General features: G+C 40.4%; 1 protein-coding gene across 1 annotated transcript in view; it reads right to left on the bottom strand.

Moving 5' to 3' along the window:
• Window positions 1-13,981, bottom strand: part of TXNRD1 (thioredoxin reductase 1) — a 26,938-nt gene extending 12,957 nt beyond the window's left edge. Inside the window, exons 1-8 of the mRNA XM_009887422.1 lie at window positions 13,812-13,981; window positions 11,481-11,603; window positions 8,013-8,085; window positions 7,779-7,898; window positions 6,860-7,002; window positions 6,616-6,731; window positions 4,596-4,821; window positions 1,743-1,860 (exon numbers count right to left, since the gene is read on the bottom strand). Of these exons, the coding sequence (XP_009885724.1) occupies window positions 1,743-1,860; window positions 4,596-4,821; window positions 6,616-6,731; window positions 6,860-7,002; window positions 7,779-7,898; window positions 8,013-8,085; window positions 11,481-11,567 (883 nt within the window). The 5' untranslated portion in view covers window positions 11,568-11,603; window positions 13,812-13,981. The remainder of the gene's footprint in view (window positions 1-1,742; window positions 1,861-4,595; window positions 4,822-6,615; window positions 6,732-6,859; window positions 7,003-7,778; window positions 7,899-8,012; window positions 8,086-11,480; window positions 11,604-13,811) is intronic.
• Between the last annotated feature and the right edge of the window lie 13,068 nt (window positions 13,982-27,049).

The following is a 27,049-nucleotide window of genomic DNA, read 5'->3' as shown; positions in this document are numbered from 1 at the left end:
CGATTGCTAGCAACACCTGCAAACAGCAATGCATGTTACTGATTTTTTAAAACCTAAAAAGTGCATTTTGTGTGGCTGTATTATTTTCATTATATACTAAGGATTAGTTTCTAAAACTTGGTCACATTAAGATAAATACATTTGTTACACATTGTGCATTCATAGAGCTCAAGACAAGCCACACCACCACCATGACCTAACAATACCAGGTTTTAAAGATAAGATTAAATATAGCCAAATAGCTTTCCCTGGAAAAATACCCCAAGAGCATTCTAAACAAATCGGTTAGGGTCAGATTCTTTATTTCCTTGCAATTTTATACTGAAGTGTTATACCATATCCCTACCAGAGCAGGTGACCCCAAGGTCAGGACCTCCAGAAGGAAAGGGCTCTTTAGGAAGGAAACTCAGATGCTTAAGCAAATAACAAGAACATAAAATAATATTTGTTTTGATCAGAAAATATCATTTATTTATATAGGCTCTCAGCCAAGTCACTGCCAAAGAATATTATTTGTTGAATATTATTTGCTTGAACATTTATTCAGAATGATGGACAGACCAGGCAAAATTCTTACCCATCCTATCAGCTTGTCTACCTTAACAAGCAAAATAAGTTCCAGCCTATACCAGCACAAGAAAAAGTTCTATGTGCTTTGCGGACTTGGACAACTGCCCAGGTAACTACACAATGCTTCCCACAGACAACTAAGAACTGTGTGGAAGGAATCCAAGATCTGCTTCAAATCTTTTAGATAACCAAGCATGCCAGACCTTCAGAGCCGAAGGTCTTAAAGTGTATTACACACAGCTCATAGCTTCTATGAGGAGTGACAGCATCTCAGTGAAAGATGTAGCAGCAATAAGAAATCAGAAGTTTCCGTAATAAAAAGACAGCACTGATTTGCTAGCTAAAAAGCTTTCACTACCATGGACCAGGAAAAATAGTATTACAACACTGTGCAACAGCACTGTTATTATTGTTACACTTTCTCATAATAATAGCACTCAGCTGCACTGAGGCATGTCCTTGTTACGGAATGACTGATGCACTATACAGGTAAATGAGGTCACTGGCACACAGTGTTTGCAGTCTAAAATCCCAATGTTGTCTTTATGCATTCTGTGTAGTTCCAAATACTTTATTCACAACGTGGTCTTTTTTCTCCATTCAGCATCAAGGCCTGAGAAAATGAGTGGGGTGAGGGGTGATGGAAACAGTCAACCAAAAATATAATAGCATACCTGCACACTGCAATTTTACTGTTTCAAGTGTGTAATGAAGTTCCCTGACTGACTTCCCACAGGGCGTTAGTTGTTTTCGTGAAGATGCTGCGTCAACAGGTCTTGAGAAGACACGACACCTGTTTGTTTAGCTCTTGCACAGACCACTGTTTTGTGCTAACTCCAGAACAGCATGTTTTAGTTGCTATGAAAGTTATTATAAATCACTACTTATAGTTTATGACAAATATCCCACTGGGGAAAAATCCTGCAACTGCTTGCACGTGACCAAGTTCATCTACATCCCTAAGCTAAAACACAGGTTTCAAAAGTATGCAAGTGATCTGCTAAGGCACATGGGACTCATGCCAATGGATTCTGGGACGTTTGTCACGTTAATTACCTGTTGATTGTGTGCAATTAGCATATTCTAATGATTACAATAATTTCAAAAAATCTAATCTATGGATAAAAACACCCTACAAAGTCTTAACATAAAATGGAAGGCTATTTCACATTCTTTACATATACAGACAGGACTCACAGTATTGTATTCTCCTTCAATTATTTGGTTCCCCTTTGTGGACTTGGCTGTAACTTTCAATCTTCCAGGAGTTCCTGCCTCAATCTGCTCAACCTACAACATTAGGAAAAAAAAAAAAAAAAGGGGGGGGGGGAAGGGGTGTGTGTTTAGTTTCAAATAAAGATGTGCAAATGTATCTGTCCCAACACATATCTTATCATTGAAAATGAGTGTTTAACCATGATCTAAAATTCAATCATTCATTCTTACGATATTTTCACCTTTCTCTAGATTTGTGATTACTACTTGCATGTTTAAACATTTTGGTTTATCTCCATGCATTTACCCTTATGACCAACACAATAAGTCCTCGTTTCAGTTTATAAAAGTTGATTGACAGCTAAGTTCTTGACCAAGCCCACCCACCACGTGAGCTGCTAGTATCAGCTGGGGACAGAGGAGGTGAGGAGGAAGGGAACTCCTGCAAGACCTGGAAACACCATCAGACATTTTCTTCAACCACACCTTGAGGACCATCGTGCCTTCCACCCACAAGTAGCCACAGTCACAGCCCAGCCCTTAGCAGAACAGGCCTTTGCCCTGTTTGAATGGTATCAGTCCAACAGGTAAAGCTGCCATGGCCTTGCAGGAGAGGGCAGCAGTTGGCTCTGAATGGCTGGAAAAACACCAGCAGCTTAAGAAAAAATCCTCTTCAGAGTTTCCCCAGAGTCAGCTGAAATAAATATTCCTAGTTTTAGTTATAGATCCAGCTGCACACTCTCTCTCAAGTAATGCAGCTAGTTACTGCCTATTCCAGCAAAGCAAAAAAAACCCCCAAAATCCAAAGGTGAATCTTTTTGCAACTGTGCTCTTTGTTCAGAGTAATCAAAAAAAAAGGTTTGTTTAAACAAAACAAAACCCAAAATACTCCCCCTTCCACACCCCACCCCTCCATATACCAGAAAACAAAATACAGAAAGAGCAATACGCCCCGCTTTTTTTCCAAACACTCCTTTTTCCTCTGCTAAATAAATCAACTAAACAAGTGAATGGAGTGTGAGGCTACACAGGTGGATTCTCTTTTATCCTCATTAATGTTGACTGGGCTGTGAGGAAAGGACTGGATATCCTCAGCTACAGTCCTTCCCTTACCCTCCCAGGAACAGCACGGTGCCCAGCGGCTTCCCACGGCTGGCTGTACATACAAAGGACGTGTACGTGTGCAACACTTAACTTCACTCTGGGAAATTTTTAGTGTTCATTCTACAGAAGAAAAAGTACTTTTTAACAGCTGCCCTAGTTCCTACCTCATATTCAGTATTTGAAGACAGAAAAAGCAAAAATTTCTGATGAAGTTCTCTTCCCCTTTTTTAAGTTAAAAAAGCCCAGACCTTCTGTGCCATCCTACCAACTTTAAAGGATCACTGTGTTAAACCGCTCCTATTCAAAGGCAGCATTATTTATAATAGTTCATCTTCTGTCTTCAAACGTCCCAAGGAAGGGTTTTAATAAGCACAACATGCATAACTTCAAAAACAATGTTTGAAAGAGATGAGAAGACCTGTTAAAAACATATCCAGCAATTTAAGTTTAAGGATATGCTCAACTAAAAACAGGGCCAATGATTTCAATAGGAATAAAATATAAGACGTAGTGAAGGGACAGGGTAAAATACACATAAGTGCATTTCGTGACTAGGGTGATGGGACTCCTCTTCGCAGGGTGCATCTGGAGGAGACCGCTTCCATTTAGTTGAAATTATCTGCTTCTTGCAAAATCAGCTTCCTTCTTTCCATTCCCAGAAGAGCTACAAAAAGCTACATCTGAAACAAAATCTAATCATCCCTGCTTTTCCTACAATGTGGGATTTCTGCAATGCAAACATGCATAAAAACAGAGTTCCATGAAACACCCACTTTGACTTCTCACAGCACATCTCTTCCACTCTGTGAGAGGGGGTCAGAACCACAGCATGGTAACTGGCAAGAGCATTTCTTAATGTGAAAATGAACAGCCTTCACTTGATTTAATGCTTTAATCCCCAAAGTGTTAAACTCGGTAACATCCTGGCTTAACGCCAAATTGAAAGCTGCTTAATACATTATTTCCTATTTCATAATAAAAAAGCACTAATTATTGAGAAAAAAACATTAAGAAAAATATTGTTAATACCCACTGAAGTCTTTGATAAGGCGATTTTAGATTAGAAAAACTCTAGAGCTTATCTAATCTGCTTTTCAACCTGAATTTGCCTATACATGTACATAGCTAGCTGCATGAGTACTCCCACCAAATTCAAAGAAAACTGAGCAAATATTTAAGGACTCTGCCAAGTAAAGAATATAGATGGATACTTATAAAGCCCATTTACTTTTCTGGATAGTTCACTGGTCCTGGGCACATATGCAGTATATACTGGCTGAGAATTTGAGAACTGGCAATGAAAAATATGACTATTTGTGATGCACTGGCCCTGATCAACTTAATTATGAGCCTGCAAGAAGTGTCACAGATTTCAGAACAACTACTGAGTTTAACTATATTCAACATTTGTAGGACCAGGATGAGCAGGAGTAACAACAGTTTTAATGCAACATATACCAACCCATCTAATTCTGAAAGAGACAATGAATTCTGGAATCTCACAAAATTTTAATACTAAGACTAAATTGTACCTTTCAATTATGTAAGATCCATGGACTTACTCAGTTTAAAACAAAAACTAACCCATACTATATCATAGCAGATACTGTACTGCAAATTCAACTTTTGTATTTTTAATTTAGATCTTGAAACATTATGATAGGTATATTGCAATCAATTGTAGTCACGTACCACTTTGAGCTTACCTTGATTGGCACAAACTCCTTAATAAAGTTGACTCCATGTTCTTCCATGTATTCACCAATTTTGTTTGCAATATCCTGGTCAAATCCTCTTAAGAGAATGGATCTCACCATCACAGTGACATCTAATCCAAGACCTGCAAGAAATCCTGCACATTCCAAGGCAACGTAGGAAGCTCCAACCACCAGGGTTTTCCCTGGACAGTAAGGCAGAGAGAAAAGATCATCACTGGAAAAAAAACAAGAGGGGAAAAAAGAAAAAAATGTTAGAGACAACCAGAAGAATGTATTGTGCTTTATATTTATCTGATTTCTTCTGTAGGAATAGGACTTTATTCCTAATTCCTCCTCACTAAAAAAATCCAACAACTTGGATTTTGGAAATTTTTGGAAATTCAACTGGAATACAAGATCAGTACACAACAGACTAAAACGTTCTAATTAGGAGGCCACACACAAAAAAAAGAGTATGAAAATTCTGAATCATCACAAAATTTTTAGGGTTTTTTCTTTTTACAGAAACTTAAGAGAAATGGTTAAAAACAGAAGGTTGGGTTTTTTCCCTCTGAATGTTGCTTCCAATATTTTGTTGCAAATTTTAGCTCCTGAGAGCTAAAAAGAAGAGGAAGGAGTTCATCTTTAAGATAAAAATACCATCTTCACTTCTTTGAAGACTTATCCTTGTGCTAAAGCATTATACACAGCGCCAAATAAACACAGACAATAAAAGAAATTAATGCAAACCACAGTGACAGGCACAGATAACAGTACAAAATTATGGAAACCGTGCTTATTTCCCTGCTTTCCATTTCTTTCAACTGCTACATCAGTTACACCACACTCTGGACCTAGAGTATAAAACCAGGGCTTCTCAAGGAAGCAGGGACTCATGGAGGCATCACGCTTGCTCAGCTGAGACTTAGGCAGAGTTTGGCAACGCAACTCTCCAAAGATTTAAATCCAAAATAAGTGTCTCTTTCTCAGCAAACAACAGCAAAGGCTAAACAAAGATGCTTTCCACAAACACTGTGGTGGAGTAAAATGTGATTGTGTAATTAAAGGCTACATCATAGGTCCTATCCCCCAGGGAACCCAGAGAAGGTTACACAAACAGTCTCAATCCAACCATCTGCCAACACTGGCACTCCTGACTCTTCCACCTTAATGTCATTTTAAAGCACCACTTTACAGGCTATATTATCTGTTACCCTTAATTTCACTACTACTTATTAGAAGGGAAACATACAACATGGTGCTTTGGCTTCACAGGAATTATGCCAGTTATTTATTTCATCGCTATAGGTTTTCAAGCCTGAAATTCCAACCTCTGTTTCTACACTAAGTAATTTAAAAGTTAGTCTGATATTAAAACACATTTCATCTGCATATCACTTTTTTTGTCAAAACTGTGCTAGAATTGCTTGGTCTTATCAATTAACCAGACATTTGAAATAGGACTTCCCGAAAGTTGAATTCACTTCACTGAGTATTTGGAAAAAAATTGGCTTGAGTTTCAAGACTGCCCCCATGCATGAAGACAGATACATTTCAACCAGCTTCACAACATCAACTGCTTTGCAACTCCCCCTTTCCTTGACATTTGAGCAGGGAGGTTTCTGCCAAGCAGACCACTCTCCATTACCGAAAAAACTTTAGTACATGAACCAAAAGACCATAAGGAAGAGAGGAAGTGGGTGTGCTGGTAACTAGGGCAGAGCTGATGAATTAATTTTATGACAGACACGCACATGATTTACAGTATTCTCAGTTACTGCTGTTATCAGTCAGAAACAGAACCATCCTAGCCAGCTGCCCACAGCCCTGTGATGTCTACTAGACACCAATGGTTTTGGCACCTTGACATCTGTCTATAGCTGTTCTCCTCCACTTACTTGACTCTAACAAAAAGTTACACAGGAAAGAAAACCAGCAACCAAGCAGCCCTGCTCATGCTTCACCACTCTCTCTTACATGTGAAGCATTTACACACGGTAAATGACTTCATATCCTGCTCTGGTTTTACCTGCTAATGCAGTATTCCTTGTCTCCAGGTATACCCAGGTAGCGTGGCCGTTCACCAGTGGCAATGAGAAATCTCTCAGCCGTGTACAGCTTCTCAACTCCTCTTTTATTTGTTGCCTGAGGACAAAGTATTAGTCCAAAGTGAATATTTCGCAGTCCCGCCAAGGGAAAAATTATTCTATTTGAAAATCATCCCTATTCAGAGAGTACTACAGGAAGACCCAGCAAACGTGGCTAGGGAGTACCTTAACTGTGTGTGGCCCGACAAATTCTCCATATGCATTCTCATATGTGACTTTCTTCTCTCTCAGTGCAACCCGATAGCCCCAGTTCAGTGAACCAATGTAATTCTGAATAGCTTCTGTCATAGTCATCCAGCTGTGTTTGACTGTTAGAAATAAAAGAAAAAGGTTCATCTGTCAGTCTGTGAGTTCTTTTTCCATAGCCAACCTTGTGTTCTCAGACAGATTTTTTTTCACGACGCAGTCACTTTTGCCTTATCCCTTTTTTATTCCAGGGTAACTCTACTGAAATTCAAAGAATCACGTCAGCACAGACAACACAAGAGGTCACAGGGGAACATATATGACTTAAAACATGGAAAATTTCGACTTACTGCATTGTCAAGTTTTCTATTGACACAGGGCTGTGAGCAGGTGACATTGCTCAACAAATGAAGACTATGTATCTCTGAGAGGTGCCTCTGCATGTTTCCCACTACAGGATTACAACCTAAATAAATCCCAATCCTATAACCATGCACATTAGAGCTAGTATAAAGTAAAATTCATCTTCTTATGTAGTAGCGATAGAGATTGAGGCAAAGGAAATCCTTGCTTATAATTATGAGTAAGTTTCTAACAGGGCACATTCTGGGGTATTCCCTTAGACGTTGTGTTACATTCAGAAATGGAGTAGTACCTTATTGCTTTCATTCACACAGTGATCTTATTAAATACTAACATGATCAGAAGCTATTAATAAACAGATCAGACACTGCAAGGCAATAAGCCCCATGGCTTTAGACTTGAAAAGCACTTAAGTTTATGTGTAATCTCTCTGAAGTTGCCTCACATGCTGAAGCGCAACAAGCGCTTGACTGCGAAAAGAACCTCTGGATTTTCAGCACAAATGAGACACCTGAAAATATATGTTCTTCTTTACCTTCTTCTGTAAACTGCCATCCAAATTTACGTGAATCTTGCAAGGCTTGTCCCAGTAAAGCTGCCTGGTGCATCAGTTTTTTAGGTATACAGCCCACATTTACACATGTTCCTCCAAGACCTGAGAGAAAGGAACAGAACGTGTTTTTCACATCAGTGTGGCTGATCTCAAAGGAGAATCAGTCTCTCTGAGTAAAGCTCCTTTATAACAAGTTTGCAACAAAGAGAAATTTACCCCACGAGTTTCCCAGAGGTGTAGGCAAGACAAAGTCCAGCACCAGCACTTTCTTTTCATATTTGGCAGCCTCCTGCAAAACAAATTAAATAAGACATGTATCTAAATATTAGAGGTTAAATTTGGAGTAGATGATAACATCATGCATTGCTGAAAAGCTTTGTGACTTTTAATTAAGTAATAATGAATAATTTGCAAGGGAACAGCCAGACAGTCATTAATCTTCTGAATTAATCTGTGCACTCAGTAGGAAAAAAAAGATGAAGGGGAACAAATGGGCATTCATCCTGCTACACAACAGCATGGCACCAGTTGATACGCAGAAGACTCTGGGAGTCAAACCTACTCCTCCATCCTCCATCCTGTCAGTTTGTTCACACTATTTCCCAAAATGCCATTTACTTTTAACATATTTAATAAATTCCTCATTCATCCAGTTTTCCCTTCAAAGATGGCTTCTCAAACATCTGTTTGAAACCACATCACGCAGTGACATAAGCAGGCACGTGGCCAAGTATTACAACAGTGCTTATCCAATCTTTCCTCTTGTAGTAGAAAGGAACACTCGATTTGGAGTACAAACTGTAGTTGTCAGGATCGGCTCTTGTTCTTCAAGCTAGTCAACCTGCAGCACGTTGACTTTACTGTCAGGATGTGCAGCTGTCATCCAGACTAGCATAAAGTGATTGTTTATTTCATGGTATTTCCTCTGAGAAGTTTCATTAGTGAATCTACAAGCAATGTGAGTAAATGATACTGAGAACTGGAATTTCCATACTGATTCCATTATTCCCTTTGTGCTTTTTAAGAAAAATGCAAAAATCAATGGTGATAACTGGTACCAGAGAAAAACACAGGTAAGCACTACATAGCTGAGAAACGAGACAGATTCCCCACGAGATGCAGCAAAGTAACTTTGATACTTGGAGTAACAACAACTGTTCTGCATCACATGATGAGTTCTTAGACATATAAGCAATAACAACTACAGGCACAGGATATTACCCTAAGGCCTTGGGTTTGGTTTGGGAGCAGCTAGACAGCCTTCAGCACTATGTTACCAGTAATACTTGTTAATCCAAATAGTTGACAATCATAATTTAAATTTTAAATGTATCTTACTTCATGCAAAATACAAATCATATTTCAAACAACGCAGGCTGTAGACACCTTTGGAAAATATTCATGTACTGGATTTCTGCTTCCGATTAAAGGTAAAGGTTGGCCAAGAAACTCACACCTACCCATTAATAGCACCTCTGAGAAAGTTCCTCAGAGAGGTGCTTAGGGACTGAGACGTGTTATTAATGCTCCTTTATAATGACAACTCTTATACATAGCTTGAAAGAGCTATACCAGTGTTAGCTAACTAGAATGCACGGATCCCCAAGCTCATGCTCAGCTATACGCTCACATAATACAGCGCAGCATTGCGTCGCCACCTCAGGAGAGCTCACGAACAGATATAAGCGCTTCCACAGAGCGATATGCCCACAGCAACAAAACCTGCCCCGTAGGCTTCGAAACCTCACTGGGTTCAGTGCAGCGCCGCATGAACACAACAAGGTTGCTTAGGGCTGGAGCTGTGCTGTGTGAACTGATAGCGGTGGCCTGGCGCTTTGGTCTGGGTCTGCGGTTGGGTTGCAGAGAGTCAGCTTGGCAGCGTTTGCACTCATCCTGGAGACAGGCCTCCAAAATAACAAGCTCTGAGCGGAACGTAGAGAGGAAAGGGAAGACGTGCGTACAATGCTGCACGTGTCATAGTGAAAAGCACACATTTAATCAACCTAGTTAAACTGCTGCAAACCTGAGTGTAGGTATCTGGAACGCGGTATAAGAGATGTGTAGTTGTTGGGGTTTTTTTTCCTTTTGTTTTGCTTGGCTTTTTAAAGCACTGTATGTTAATTCACTAAAAGAACCTGAATAATCTAAGTCAGAAGTTTATGCATGTAAAGCAGCTTCACATCAGCTTCATGAAACTGATTTGAAATACGCACATTACTACTGATAGCGATGTTGGCTTTATTGATATACCATCTTCTGCTCCACTCTACAATCACTTGAGAACACTAAGAAGCAATATACTTTATACACTGAGTTGAAGGAACAAGGTAATTTATCTTCCTAGCTACATACCTTTTCTGTCCCACAGCTGAAAAATGATGCAATAAACATCACTGCTGTAGCTTCACAACCTAGCATATGTATACAACAAAGGAGAGCAGTCTGCTTATGGAAATTTCAACAGATGGCTTTTTATTACTGCAAACTGGTTTTGCATTACTGCAAGCTCCCTTTTACTCTTATTACTCTCTTCTGTCCTAAAACATCCCCATCTTCTAAAAACCAGTGTTTGCTGCTTTTGCAGGTTCTCAGAATTTTTATAGCTCTTATCTCCCATCCTCCGCCATGACAATAGTGCCCCTATTAATGGGAAAGCAGTAAACTACTGCAATAGGTTATGGATGGACATAAAGCACATTACAATCCACACACTGCATTCTTACATTATAACAGAAGTTCTTCTAAGTGACCAAGGTTTAGTGTGAATCTAATGCTACACTGAAATATTTCCTCCTATTTTTCCTTCACTTCTCAATGACCTCATTCACTTCTTGAGAGCAAAAGAAATGTCTCCCGTCCGGAAGAATAATCCAGCTCCAGGTGTTGAGCAACAAAATAGCTTTATTTCTCAGTTCACTTCTAAATAGTCAATTCTACCACAGTGAGAAGAGGCAAAATGTGCCTAACTACTGATGTAAAGGAGAGTTACTAACTTAACATTATATTTCAGCAAGTTTCAAATATTTGGGACAATGACAACTCTAAGAGTTCGTATATTCTGCACCAGTATGGATTCCTTTAATTAATATTAGATAGACTGCTAAAAGCAGAATCCTAACAAAAAAAAAAATTATTTGGCTACTGGTAAGAAGTACCAGACCCTAGAAATGAAGGGTGAGATCCTAACTCTGCCTTAGTATAGGCAACATCTCCATTTATGCAACTATATAAGCTCAATATCATGACATCTCCCCCATTGTCAAGAATTAAAATAACATACACAACTATTTCTGAACAGATACTATTTTCAGATAAAACTAGAAACCTCCTGCTGTTAATTTTGAATAGTTTTAAAAACTTTTTCAATTATGAGTTGCATTTTGATTCAACTACTAATAAACACTTTTGAGATATCTACCTGCCGTTTTCCAACAGCATCGTCTCCCATTAGTGGGGACCAAGTTTCATTCTATTAAGAAACCTACTATGGCATTTTTATATTTTTCTTCTTCAGAATATAAGGAAAAGAATATTGTATAACTGTGGCTAACCTCTAAAGAAATTCCACTGATCGGGCAGAAATGTTATGCCCCTACAGTGTTAAACATACCTAGATCCAAGACATTGAGGATGTCACCCACCTACTTACAAGGAAAGTATAAATCTGTATTTTCCCCCTCATACCTTGGCAGCTGCCAGACCACCTGAGCCTCCACCAATGACAATGAGATCATAGTCATAGGAATGCAGCACCGATGTGTGTCCGTTCATTTCCAGCAGTTTCTGAGGCTTGTCTTCCTTATGTGCCTGAACAGAGAAAACAAAAAGGATTAGGGAACGTTGAAACATTACCCACAGTGCTCAAAAATTAGTATTTTCAGCAGCAAATATTGTGATAAGGGAACATAAGTGCATCTGAATTGTCTTAGTTCTGCTTTTAATTATTTTTTTAAAATTTCATCTTCTTAATCCATCCTTGAGTAGCTCAATACCTATTAGATACTGAACTATGAATTTTCTTGTTCGTTGGAGCCCTGGGTTTCCTTGCAGAGCTGTTTTCCACATCAACACAACTCCAGTGCCTCCTCATACTGTGTACTCCAGGATGAGATACATACCTGCTGACACAGGCATTCCATTAATTTATTCTATTCTTTTCATCTGCCCTGGACTTCCTTAATTAGTGTTTTTCCCCTCCTCCTGCATATATTAGGAGGAAAATACAACAATCATATACAACTTTGTAATAATCTGCAATTACCAGCCTTACCGACTGGATGAACAGAACTGAATGACAAAAACAATTTCTAAGAATTACATTTTTGTAACATGCCTGTGTTTATTATTGCTTTGGTTTAGCATTGTAACTAACTTTGGTATCAAATGGATCAAGTGTGATCACTACAGTTACAAGAGAGATTCTTTGGGTTTTTTTAATCAGCTGACTACTACCACAGAAAAACAGCCCACAAGTCCTAAAAAGCATTTTGACAGCTGTATGCCACATAACATTGCATTGTCTTCATATACTTTTTCTAAAATGAGCTTTTGTACTTGATTTGCGAAGCTCAAATTTATCAGCGCTTTGGACCTTTGAGCCTTTGGAGTTGCTGGCAAAATTCTCAATGCCTCTCAAATTACAGGACAAGATCTGGAGTGTTTAAAAAATCAGATTCTTCAGCTGATGTAAACCAGCAAGTACCAGTTAAAGTTACGACAAAACTTTTAAGACCAAAAAAGTAAATGAAGAAACCCGTACTTAGTCATTTTACAAATCTGCTCGCTTTTATTCAGGTGTTTCTATCAGCCTAACTAGGTAGGACTTGATTCAGTACTACTGCAATAGTCGTGGTAAATGAAAGAAAAAACCCACAAAGTCTCCCTTCTCTTTTCATCTTAATTTTGTTTTGCATTAAGCAGCCTTCTGTGCTCTACCCATTCTACTGTCGCCTTCCTCTGACATTAGATTATTCCTTCTCTGTAAGTATAACTCTGGGTACCCCAGAGACTGCTGCCAGCTCAGCCACATCACTAGCAGAAATCCCCTATCCCTCCAGCAAATTACACAGCAGCATCAGCAGAAATTCAGACTGTGCATCCGCCCGTAGAAAGTTATATTTTAATAGTATTTCATAACCCTGGGTAGCATGTTAACAGTAGAAACAAAACCTAGAAAACACTTGTGGCTGTTGTGAAGACATCCAAAAATATCTCATCTTCCTTCCTTTTCTATTCCTGCTCCGCCACCCCAATATATACCCCTACCACTGAATTTACTTTGTGCTCAGTTCCCCTTTTTTCTATTTTTCTAACACGGCCACTGGCCAGGCTCAAACTTCCCACTGCAATCAGAGCAAGAGTAAAAAAAATGAGCATATATTGTATTATGATATGCAGTTTCACTTTATTTGTATTTAGGGACATAAAATTAGAGAAAGTGTGCCATTCTTTTCCCAAGCACACCACCTCGTTTGCTCAGTGGCAAGAGGATGGTGTAAAGCTTAAGGGTCGATTAACTCCCACACAGTCATCAGACCCAACTAGCAAGAACGGTATCTTTATGATGCATATAAAGAAACCACAATACTTACTCATGAAATTTGCTCAGATCACTACTATCACGCTACTTTTTTTTTCTTTTTAAGAAAAATGCTTTAGGTTTTCACATGGATTAAGAAACTTCAGCTTTTATTCCCTACTGTTTGGTTCATTTTCCCTTAGTTCTTCATAATCATTCTCATTCAAACATATTAAAAGTTTAGATCAGACAAAGTAGATTACAACCTTCCCCGTGGAAACCACCTCCTAGAGCTTCGCTCCAAAGTGGAGAGGATCTTGACAAGCTCCGCTTCCTATTTACTGGGGGGACTTGTTCATGACTATGACCCCATCCTGCAAAAGGATCTCCTCCATTCTTCTCCCAAGAACTGCATTTTTTTTAAAAAAAAGCCTGCATTCTCATTATTTTTCATTGTCAAAACTAAATTATAGACTTCAAGATGTATCTCCCCCTACCTTTAAAGTTTTCTCATGCTCTCCTAATTGCTTCTCCTGTGCAAAACCCACAGGCTGTGAAGTTTCTGCCGTTACTTCGCGCTGCCCTTCTTGCAGCTTCTGTGCTCCCTCTGTGAAATAAAGGATAAAATAATGTAGTGGCTGGAGAGACGTCCTTTATGAAGCCTGTGCTCCTCAAGCGAAACTGTCTGGGGGAGTGGCCTGGCAGCTTCATCGCTTCCTCATCAGCGGCATGCCTGGCCCAGGGGAGCATTTCCCAAGGCGACCGATGGATGAGTCATTTGCAACGTTAGGATGACTTGCTATATTTTTCTCTTTAATAAAAGCCCATATGAGATTTGGATGGGATTTCAGTAAGTTTTGCCAATCCAACAGCACGCTTGAAACAAAGCAAGGAAATAGGATTTGCTGTGGTTAAGTCAGAAACTTCAGTCTTAAAGGAAAATTATGATTTTTACCTTTCTTGCCCAGAAAGTGGTTTTCTTATGCTGATGTGCTGTCATTTTTTTCAGTCTCGTACTTTTAAAACTGAATTAAAAGTTTTTATTTTGCTCCTGCAGTTAGTTCCCCGGAAAAATCTTTCAGTTCAATTTATTGATATAATTGCTTTTTCTATGCAATTCCGCCCCCCCCCAAATTTCTGCCATAGTATTGCTCATACTATGAAATCCTCCAAATAAATGTATTCAAAAGTCTGCCAAAGATCTGCTTGACCATTGGTCGTAACTGATTTTATATATATATTGGAGATATATGTATCTCCAACAGAAAAGGTTAAGCATACTAGTGGAAAGGAAAAAAAATCACCTTTACACATGGTGATACTTTATTTTATATGGCATGGAAAAGAAAAGAAAAAAGAAGAACATCTAATACTTGATTGGAATCCATTATCAGCTCTGCCTTCCTCCACATAACTCTGCATTACATTAAGCTTAATTTCCAATAAATGGGTCAGTGCACACCTGTTTGTACTTAATCATATACATACTTTGCACTGCACAACCAGCATTAATTAGCAAACTCTGACACATGCACATACTTAGACAAACAGCCATACTGAATGCGTATACATTCCTGGGGCACTGAACCCACAAACCTGAACAGCATTCACACACACATACACACACACATGCAGAAAGGCAGTCATTCAAAATTGGTAAGTAATCTCATCATCTCAGTTTTCTTCTCTGAAACTTGGTGATAAAATTTATCTCACAAAGGTACTGGGAAGAGTGCTTTACTGATGTTGCTGAAGGGGTTTAAAGATCAGAATCGTTATGTAATAGTTAATAGCAATATTAGCGATTGATAACACTTGGCCTATACTCGCTTGGGGAAGAAATGCAGGAATTCATCTGTGTGTATACACACACACACCTGGGAAAAGCAAGAATATGGGTTTTGAACAGTGGTCATGATCTGCACAAAGGCGAAATTTTTCTTCAATAGATTATCATCAAAGCTACAGTCCTGTGGGTACCTGAGGCAACTAAAACCTTACATTTTAGTCCTATAACAAGTTTGGACAACCTCAGGAATGTTCACATAAAACTGTATCTTCACTGAGATAAAAATCTAGTCATTAGACAACACAGGCATTTATATAAATGTCTCTTAATTATTTTCAGGTAGGTCTGTGCTAGAGGTGCCTAGCTTTAGCAACATCCCCAAAACCCAAAGGCACCCATAACCTCTGGCAGGGACTTGAAAGAGTTTGCATGCAGGCGGCTGCTGGGGGCCTCTCCCTTGTTGGTTTGGGCAACCTGCCACAGGCAGGATGACGAAGCAGAAAGCACTCCGCACGTCACGTGCTCGTCCTCCATAAAATTCCACCCATTAACGGCAATTACAATAACCCACAGTTCTGGTGGATCGATACTTTCCAGAAATCAATCAGCAGATGCCTTTTTGCAGAGCAAGACCTCTGTGGAGAACCTGGACCACAAATGTCTGGATGATCCTCAGGGACATAGCAGTGAGGACGGCTCTTTTGCCCGTAAGCATCGGGAATCGGCAAGTCTGTAGCAACTCCCAGCCACTGCAGGAACATCCAGTGAGGCTCCCACCCCGCACTACCACTGTCTTGGGTTTTTGTTAGTCCCCACCTAGATGATGGTGGCTGTTGAGTGCTACCTCCCCTATGACCCGCCAAGTGCTCCTTCACATGGGGTGAAGCAGTCTAACAAATCACTACTGTCCAAGGGGGACAAGCCTACTCTCTTCCACCATACCTTTTTTTTCCCTCTTCTTGCTGACAAAATACCCTATCTGCATACTTGGCACCATCTCTGGCAGCCAAGAGACCCTTATGTGAGCTAAATCAACTCACTAGCCTAGCAGAAAACCAACCCAGGAGAAGAAAAGATGTGGACAGTTTCCCACCAGCTAGCTCAGGGAAGGATCCCATGAGCACCACAGCCAGTGCCTGACAGAAGGCGTATCTATCCACGCACACCAGGGTGAAGGAGGAAGAGGCAGCAACATTTCTCTCCCCGGTGGTGGCAAAACTGCCGGTTTTGCTCAGCTGCTTGTTAAACCAGCTAAAAAAACCCCACCATTTTAGCATTTACCTGAATCCATTTCTGAGGCAGACTACACTAAGCCTCACTACCACTTCTTGAGCAGAGAAAAAAACCCAACACAAAACAGTGAAACAACTATGGTATATGGTATAATCCATACCCTTCCTTAATGGGAGTGAGCTTCCTCACAAACCAAAGTCCTCCTTGCTACCAAGGCCTCTGAACTTTCGACTGTCAGTTGTGTAACTTTTGGCTGGGATGAAAAAAGGCACGACTGGTTTCAGAAAGCCTTGACCAGGCGGGAACGGAACCAGCCCAACACAACAGCCCGCACCAGCTTCAATGAGAACTGCTCCAAGATAAGAGCTGCCTCACTCTGCAGAAGCATTCACCCAGGGATCCAACAGGCTACGAAGGCAGGACACAGGGACCCATGGAAAACACCTGCCCTTCAACTACTTGCCATGAAGGTCTGTAAGTGGCAGTTCAAGGGAAAGGTCTTCACTGATGTATCCGGATTTTCTGTGTCACGCAGAAGGACATTATCAACCAGAACGAACTTCACATTTTTGACAAACAATGTAATTTAAAAATAGCTGTCTCTACTCCAGTAGTTCAGAAGATGCCTCTGAATTGGTAACACTTATGAACAAGCATGTAACTTGCTGCACAGCCTTATCTTCAGGCATCTGAGAAGTACAAGCTATTTCATATCACAATGAACTTTTACATTATGCTCAAGCGAGCTTTTCAGGTGGAGAAACATTCAGCTTTTCCTTCTAGATTTGCTCATTCCTTCCCTTTCAACACAGGTCACTACCTCCTCCGTTGTGTAAACTCAAACATTTGGAAGTGACGGTAACAGAGCCATTATATCATCCAGATTACAACAAGGAAAAAAAAAACGAAGCCTTTAAAATACATTCCTCCAGCCTGGATCATATCACAGATCCACACTGAGAAGCTGCCTTGCAGTCAGCTGAACTGCCAAAACGGCGAAGGAATGGAAACCAGGGGCAGGATGCAGAGAAGGATGAGAACCTCTTAAGCTGCCTTTGCCCATACATCTCAAAACACCCACACTTCCCTGAGGGCCAGGATCAGTGGGTGGAAATGAAAAAATAATACTTAGAAACTGTACTTTGGTGTAAGTTAGACCTTCAACCTACCTCACATGCTTTATTTCACGCCCGGTGAGAGAGACACAGCGCAGCCTTACAGCTAATCACAAGAAGCAACGGAGTTGGCTATTGTAGATGTGTCAGGGCTTGCTTAAATGAGGGCTGCATGTGCTGTGCTCTAGTGATCCTGGCCAAGAACCACTGGTACCTTTGACAGGATAAACTAGCACAGCCCTGTGGCTATTCTCTTTCTCTCCAAATGTTGATTCAGCACTTGGCTGCCCTGTCAGAGGAAGCATAAAGATAGCTTAGAGGTACATTTGCTTCCCCACCTGAACTCAGCCAAAGTCTGAACCCCATAACAAGTCAGCAGTGTTAAGACAGGCCAAGCCAGCATTATTTACACGCACAGAATTCAATGCTCACTGACAAGTGCTCTTAATCAAGAGTGAACCACTGATGCCCCAAGAATGCTGCTTCTGAAGGCTGGCATACGTGAGCCTTGAATCCTGCTGTCTACACACAGGACCAAGATATATGTTACACCCAATTACAAGTATGTCTAGCCTTCTCTCTGAAATTAGCTACTTGTCCTTAACTATGTGTAAAGCACCATGTGTGATCACTGCACAGAAATTATCTATCTAGAGTAAAATCCTTACTTTCCCTCCTAAGTGTCAAATATTAAGCAAACAGAAAGCAGAAGGTGAAAAAACTCTACCTCAGAGCATCTTTTGCACTTACTTAGATATTCAGAAGCTTGCAACAGTTGTATATATTCCATATAGTTTGCAATTTTAGCCTGCAAGGAATAAGTTCCATGGTGAGTGGAACAAACAAAAACACTTCACCAATACCACAAAACCACACATCTTTCCCAGGGCTAAAGGCTGTTTTTTTTCAAAGAATCTCACTGTCTGCATATGCAAGCACCGAGGAAGAAGAAATAAAGACTGAGCTATGCCCTCAGTCCTTAAGCCTGCTTACTCACTTATCTGTTTGGTGCAGTTCAAGTGAAAACCAGAGAACTTCTGGGCATTTCAATAGCTCCTTCACCTGCAGAGTGCACAAACATTAAGAAATGAGACTAAAGGGTGAGATCACTTTCATCCTTTTCTCCCCAGACCACAGGTCTGTTTTCTTATCTGCTGGCTTCCCACACATGCAGTCTTCATGTAGCACAAAGCACCATATGCATAAGCCCAGAAAACAGCCCCGATGATCCTCTCGTTCTGCCAGTGACTTCCTTGACATATTGCTGAGATGTCCAAAAGATGTTTAAGTGTTTGAAATGATTGCAATAGGCAGCATCCCATCAGAAAGTAGATGCACAGCTTTATGTATTTTCTCAGTTTTCTCAGCTTTATGCTCTCTCCATGTCTGACCAAGAAGCCCTTAAAACCATTGGTGAGAGTTACTTCATTAAGTTACTGCATTTTTCTTAGCAATCCTTGACTATCAATATAAACGAGAGCTGATCCAAACCAGCCCTAACTTCACTAAGAGACTTGTGTAATTTGGCTCACTGATGTCCTTTTCTACGCTCCTTTCCCTAAGCCGGAATTTACCCAATTCACAAACAAATGAGAATAGGATGTTCCATACAACGTTTGATTCTGACTCGCTCTCAAATTCAAAAACCATCAAGCCTCAAGACTGACAAGTAAAAGAGTGAAGTGCATTTTCCTAAGTAATCGGAAGTTTTCCAGACTATGTTATTGCCTATATTTGTTCAGCGTGTTGCTGCAAAGTGGTTTAGCTTTCATTGTATTCTTGTTAATCTGCTTTTCGTATCTAAGAGCTTGAGATTTCTTCCACTTAAATAAAGCATAGCTTGAATGGGATCAACATCAAGACAATGTGGAATAGCTTAACTTTGCATTTAGTTGAAACAGGATACATGAACAGAACCTGGGGGACTCTACTTTGACACAGATTTCTGTTAATGGAGACCTGGACTCTAGTCCGTAGTGTTACTCCAAAATGCCTACCTCCTTCAAGAAAACAGAAATTCTTTTTTTTTTTACCACAAGTATTTGAGTAAAAAAAGGTATTTAAAAGCATTTTCCTAAGTGGCCAACCATGTAGATACAAATTTTCTTCTGGAAACTTTTCACCCTAAGTATTAAGTTCTCTAAGCCAGTGGAGAAAAAAAAAGTCATCACTCTCAGCAAATCAAATGCAGTTAACATATGAAAAAGGCAGAAAATGACAGAAAACGTCATAGTGCTGTTTTTGCAAAGGAAAATAAAAATCTACTTAGAACTTTTAAACAAACCCCAACATAGCAGAGCAAGAATTACAAAACCAGGATAAGCAAAGAAAAAATACTGACAGAAGAATGATGAATGACACATCAAATGAAAAAAAATTTTCAAGTGACATCTGTCCGAGTGGATAATTCAAAGCTCCCTATACCCAATGTAAAAGCTCCCACCCAAATGAAGGCCCTAAGTGACAAAATTCACCCCTTTCAGTCCAATTTTCTAATGAACATCTGGAGACTGGCTCAATAACATCCTCCAGTCTGCTCTTCACACAGGATGGGTCAGCACTGTGTCGTGAGCAGGCTGCAATCTACCACCTTTGCATCCAAGAAGAATGAGAAGAATTGCTAACGTAGGTCAAGAAGCTCAACACCAAAATACCTCTGTCTCAGCCTCTACAGAACCAAGAACTCAAACTTACATGTCACATACTGACAGTCTGCAAAAGGGGTTCTGGCCCCAGTTCCCAGCAAAAGAAGAATCCCTACTCCCAGTCATCTCCTTTTGCTTTTCTAAATATCCATGCAGCTACCACGAAAGTCCAACTGTAATATGAAAAAGTATTTTATTTTACTGATTTCAACAGGGACATCATTGTACTCCTTGGCTTGTTATGAGAAGTCCTGTAAGACATATTTCTGCCATAATAATTAAGGAACTTGAAACCCCGCTCCAACAAGACCTGGGCTTTCACGCAGGCTTTCCCAGTAGCTCTCGCACCACTAAAAACCTTGACACTATCAGACAATTGGTATTTGTCATAGAAGGTCTTCAGCCTTTACTCTTTTCTTATGTAATTGTTTACAGTAAAGCATATAGGAATTAGCCAGGTTGCTCTAATTAGCACTAATAGGGATGTTTTCTGTGAGCATAACATCACATGCTGGCCTCAAATATTTCTAGAACATCTAAAATGCAAACTCCACTGGCTTAAACGGAACAGGCTGTATAAATTAAATAAAGGTAAACTTCAGATTACCTCTTCCTCAGTAAAAAGGCAAGTAATGCTAAATTAATTAGGTAGCTTTGACCACTTCCATCTTCCATTTTATTTCATTGTGAACTAAATTAACTTGGTTATGAACAACTTAATATAAAGCTTCTCTGCCTCTGGAACTGCAGTAAAAGCTGTAACATCTCACATAACGACTTATATGCAATCTTTATGGAAAACATCATCTTATAATACTGGTAATTTTAACATGGATTTTTGTCTATTCACTCAAAAAGTCATTAGTATTAGTATAATGCTTCGTCTAATCCAAATCAAAACAAAGGAAGCTGATTTCTGGTATGACTACCTATAGGTGTATCATGCTCATGGTGCCATCCATACTGGCTCACCCTTCATTTGGGATGACCTGAAAAAGCTGGGCTTCCTGATTTTTTTTCTTGAAATTCCTGTGGCCAACACAAACCTGTCACTCCCACAAACTGTGATTAATACTCTCATGCTATTTTATTTTTTTTTTTCTGGTCAGTAAACAAACAACTCTCTGACAAGAGGAGGAAGTATCACTTGACCAAGTGTGGCACCTGAGGCACAGAGAGGTGAAACAGCACTCAGCAGGGCTGGAACAAAGCCTCCTGGTACTGGTGCCCCTCATTAGTCCCTACTGCCATCAGCCATGACTTTATTGTCTCTACCACAACTAAAGCCATTTATTCATTCCCACACCTCTCTTTGTAGTTAGGGTTGCATGTGAGTCACAGAGAACATCAAAAAAAGGTGGAAAACATCTCACACGCAATCAGTTTTTTTGCCAAACAAGCCAGTATTAAAAATGAACATGGTTAAAGGAAAACAAGCTTTTTGCAGGTGATCTCCTCGAATGGGTATGAAGTTTAGGGCAGGTACTGCACCGTGGAAAGTACTTGGGTAGTCAGCTCAGAAGCCGATGATTATTCCCCCCCGCCCAAAGCAGGGCTTTTTCAACAGGGGGCAAAAAAACATTCGTCCAGACTAATCAAAGTTTCTTGTCTTTGAAAAACAAAAGGACTTGGGCGCAAGAATTTAATCTTGCTTGTAGCAGCCCAGCAAACAATGACACAGCATTTCTAGGAGGTAAATGAAGCAGGACAACCTAAGAGGTCGTTACCCTCCAAACCATCTTGCTGCCTAAGTGATACGACAAACCAACCCGATGCATACAGGTTCTGACAAAGGTCTAGCTGGAAACGGTTATGAAAGATGGGTGGAAAACAGTAAAGACATTACACTTTTGTGAGCTAGAATTACAGAGACGTGCTTGGTTTTTTTGTCAGGCTATGCAAACAGTGGAGGAGTTAAGGAAGTTAAGAGCTTCCTTCCTGCCATACTGGGGATGCAACGCCAGGACACAGGTGAGGTGACCGTGCCAAACAACACTTTCTTCTCCCAGCAGCTGAGTCAACAAGTAAAACAGGCAAGTTTGCTAGAGCAGAAGATGAAACGAGATATCACCTCAGTTCACCACATAAAACCAGCTCATTAGCAGGTTCTGAAGCAAAGCTTAGGACCAGACGAGACTAAGTTACTATTATTTTCTATGGAAACAGAAGTATTTGCATGCTTTACATACTTCCTCCCTTTGCATTTGTATCTCTTCTATGCAAATAAAAGTGCTGGGTCAGATAGTGTTGTAACAGCCAAAAATTACAGGGGGTCTCACAGTTCCGCAGGGTTTGCCATAAATGAGTCTGACTACATAATCAACAGCACAAGGCACAAAGAGTACATATCGGAAAGGGAATATGCTAAGGAAAGCAACAGCTGTGAGCTCTTTGGAAGAAAAATAGAAGGTAAAACCAAACTGAAGCTGAAGAACAGAGATGGTGTCAGATATAGCTTGGCAAGTTAGAGGATGGCTCTGTGAGGAAGACCTACAACATAACACCACACTCAAAAAAAGGAAGTTACTAAAAAGTATGAATAAGGAAAATGTGAACAAGCACAGGGAAAGAATTTCACAGAAAATACATGAGTCAAGATGCTACAGACTGGAAGGCAGCTGCATTACAACAGGCAGGTATCAAAAAACAGATATCGAAACCAGAGGAGGCATCAAAGACAAAACTTTCCCAGGACATAGCAGTGGCGAAGTGCACTCACTTTAAAAGGAGAGTAAGTTACCAATTCAGCATACTGAATAAATCACAGTGCATGATTTTATCTGGTATTTGGTTTGTTTTCTGCAAGCACAACCACAACGATAGCAAGGCACCCTACCAAAGGATGTCCCAAAATGGGCTTAATGGAGGAACAACCTCCAGACAGGAACAAGAGGTGAAGTTTTATCTCCAAGGGAGTCTTGAAAATAGAGAAACCATAACAATGGACTGGAGAAAGGGGGACCAGTACAATACACTGTGACGGCCAAGCACGGTTCCTGCTCGCAGCAGAAATCAAGGGGATGACGTAACTGTTAACAAGGGTAGAGGAAGAACATGAGCGACCACACCACCACCTTCAGGAGCCAAGTCCACTGTACTGTTCTCCACAAAGAGTGCTATGACACACCTGTTATTGTTACACCTGAACTGTTCACATGTAAATTATATGGTCAAAACATTTACAGGAAATTCTCAAAAATAAAAATATTTGGGGCCTCATTACTCACACATTCACCACCCGTAAATAAATGTCAATGCAACTTAATAACCTTTGGTTTTTGCACTCCAGCACAGAACTAGGACCACCGAAGCGGATCCCCTGTTGTGATCTCACAACTATGCTGTATTCAGAGGCTCTCATATTAGCACTAAAAATAAGGAGCAATGATTTTAACAATACATTGTTAATTCACTTTGCAGAATCCAATCCAAATTTCATTCCAAGTCTACTAAAACTTTCCAGGCCCACCAGAGAGTGTGCCGTGTCCTGAGCGCCCAGTCCTGAAAGGAGCCAAGCAACTCTTCAACCTACATGAAAGTCAAACTGATCTGAAAATGCAGCTGCTCATAAAATTCAACTAGCATGAGGATCTGGGGGAAAAAAAGCAGCACTTGAGGCGATACCAAGGTAGAGTCCCACAGAAACAAACATAATTAAACATTATAAAGCAAAGCTGCAACCCAGGCTATCTTAATTCTGAGATGTGTAAGTTTAGCCGCTTATTGTACAGCTTTGATTCTTCTCATTAATCCTTTCTGCAGTAAAATGCATGTTTATAATACAGAAAACTAAAGTAGTGCAGTAATAAATTAACAAAAAAAGCAGGAAAAGCATTATCTTCTGAATTATTTCCAATTGGCATACCTTTACACCCCAAAAATGTCATAATTACTGCATATGCAAAACGCAATTGTTGAGGTAAACAGAATGCTATTTGAAGATTGTAGGATAACCTTTTTGAAAGCACAAGCTAACAAGAGAATGCATTTAATAGCTATGTAATGCAAAATAGATATAAGCACTTTATCTTAACATTTTTACTTTTTCCTGTGGTAGCCACCATTTTCCTTGCCAGTTTTGCTCATTGCCCAATTGCTACTGTTTGCTTTTTTAAACATCCTTAGATCTTACAGCGAATCAGTAACTCTGAATTTATTATTCCCATTGACAAAATGATGGAAGGGTGGGAATAGATCCAAAAAGTAATTAAGAAATTCTTACAGCTAGGAACAGCCCAATTTCTTCCTCCTACTACACACATAAGTTTAAATATGCCTTGTCCAAGAGATGTATGTAGACATAAAAAACCCCTACTGCCTGGTATGACTAACTATAGAAAGGGGTTAATTTAAGATTGTTCACATTTTAGAGTCAGTTAAACAATGAGTAATTAGCTTATTTGAATTATGTTTCAAAGTAAATTGCATATCTCTATTCACATTTCTGAAATTACTTGTTTTTAATCTTCTATTTAACCTCTTCAACAATACCCATAACTAGCCTCACCTCTTGTCCTTGATGGATATTAAAAACTTTGACTTGTTCCTTCAGGAAATGGACATTGGGTTTCAGATAATGATCCACTGGTATGCGACCATCCCAGAAGCAGAGCTGCCTAGATGCCAAAATATGAACCTTGACGTCACAGTTTAAACCAACTTTCCTGGGGAATTACTTTAAGACGCTGCCAGAGTTGTAGAATGGGCAGCAGGGCGTAGTAACATCTTAAATTGAAAAACCAAAGATACAACAGAGCATATAAACCGAAGCCCAAACAATATGTTCTTTTAAGTCATTTAGCCTAAATGAATCAGCTTCACAATGCTGAAAAAGCTTGTTAAGATGCAGGCTTCATTTCTGAGTTAGTGTCAACAGATCCATCATCGTCCAGAGGAGCTAGGTTTGGGTATAACTCCATAGCAATTTACTCTGCCCCAGACTCTGTGCTGTCACACCTGCCTGGCTTTCAGCATCTGATTTAAAGCTAAACTGGGTATTCCTAAATCATAATGGCAGAATTAGGTTGTGGGTTAACCCTAACTGGTCTCAGGGCACTGTACTGCCCTGAAAGTACAAGGACAACTGAACACTCTAGACAGTGGTTTGAGAGTTGTCTTTTTTCCCAGTCCTTCTTGTTAGGGTCAAGGAACATCCAGTGCTTCCAATGCCAGGCCTTCCACTCAGATGGGGGGATTTTATGTTGGTATAACTGAAAGATACTAAGCAATATGGAGCTATAATGATAAGCCTATTCCATGAGTTTTAACTGTTACAAACCTCATCTTTTTATTTGCCAGCTCCTGCTGTGCTCCCGCCTTACGCAAATTCTTACTGTGCAGGCATCTTTATTCTTTGAGAAGTCTCTGACAATTTCCATTCTACATATTACAACTTAAAATAGTACATAATGCCTTACAGCTACCAAGGTGCTTTAGCTTCAATGTTCACAAATCATTGCATATATAAAAGTATTTTTAAAAACAGACCCCTTTCCCAAGGATTTGGTAGAGCTGAAAACACTCCTTCAGTAGTAGATGCTCAATGAAATACTATATCCTAAGTGTGCTTCTTCATTTGTGCAGATCTGCCGTACAGCGCCAGATGCAAGCACAGGTTAATTTTCAGGCATTAATTACTTCAAGATCATTATTTCTCTTTTTTCATATGGTTTTATTGACCCAGTGAGAGCACAGCTAATACTATGTCCGAGGAGCATCAGAGACTGAAGTTCTGACTCTGAACAGGTACAAAGCGGACAGCCGAAACACAAATTTCCCCATTGCTGTTGTGGCAACGTGCCTCAATCCTGGTAGATGGAAATTACCTCCAGGGACCAAAGGGCCGTTCGGCTCTCATCTAACTCCAAATCTTTTCCCCTCCTCAGCGCGCGCTCATGCGTGCTGTGGTCTCCCTCCAGGCAGCAGCTGTGACAAGGACCCTCAGGCTGTGGCATCCCCGCTTCCAGCGCCGCCGCATGCACATCCTCAGGGCCGGGGTCCCCGACCCCGATTTGGGCTGTGCAGCATCTCCCCTTGCTGCGGTGAGTGAGAGGATGCGCACAGCCCTGCCCAGCCCTGCCACCAGAGACGCTGGCCTCAGATACAGTCAGGCAGGGAAAAACCAGTCAAGTGCCAGCAGTTGTGTTTAGCAACAGGTAACCAAGTGCTACGGTTTGAGGAACCCACAACAATTTATGGTCGTTTAGAAAATTATTCTCTCACCCAATGGCCCTTCCCCACCCAGGAAGGGGAATCAGGGAAAAAACAAGGAAACCCAAGGGTTGAAATATAAACAAATTTAATAGAACAAGATTAGATAATTAACATTAATAACACTAAAGAACCAATATTGATCCCGAGACCAATATAAACTATACAAGGATTTTACACAGCCAGTTCTATCAGTAGAAGCTGTGCACTCCCAGCAGTGGACAGCAAATGTTGGACACTGCCAAAGCTACAGCTTCGCGAGGAAGGGAAGGCCACAGGGGTATGGCACCGGGTCAAGGAGGTCTTGGGACCACCACCATCACAGAAGAGGAGAAATGCCTCAACAAACTTTCTAATTTATATTGAATTTCATGGTATGAAATAATCCTGTTGGCCAGCTTGGGTCAAGTTCCTGGGTCTTGCTCCTCCTCATCCCCACACCTGGTGAGCTTGAAAACACAGAGACCGTGAAACCCACACACCATAGCTGGGTATGAAGTAAATATTTTCACAAATTCAGACACTGGAGTCTTCTAAAAGTGCAGTTTTCCCAAGCACTGGAAGAGACTTCACTGAAAAATAAAATTACTGAAAGAGGAATCAGCCCCACGCCGCTCACACCAGGACACCAACACACGCCGTCGGACCTATGGTCACACCCGGCCAAGGCACATCAAAGCCATTTTGCTGCCGTACCCAAAAGCCCACCTGAAGCCCCCCGCGGCCAGCGGCAGCGGGGAGGG

Source organism: Charadrius vociferus, unplaced genomic scaffold (genome assembly GCF_000708025.1).
Source record: "Charadrius vociferus isolate BGI_N301 unplaced genomic scaffold, ASM70802v2 scaffold196, whole genome shotgun sequence".
NCBI lineage: Eukaryota > Metazoa > Chordata > Aves > Charadriiformes > Charadriidae > Charadrius > Charadrius vociferus.
The sequence above is the reverse complement of the archived record's forward strand: the minus strand, read 5'-3'. Positions and strand labels throughout refer to the sequence as shown.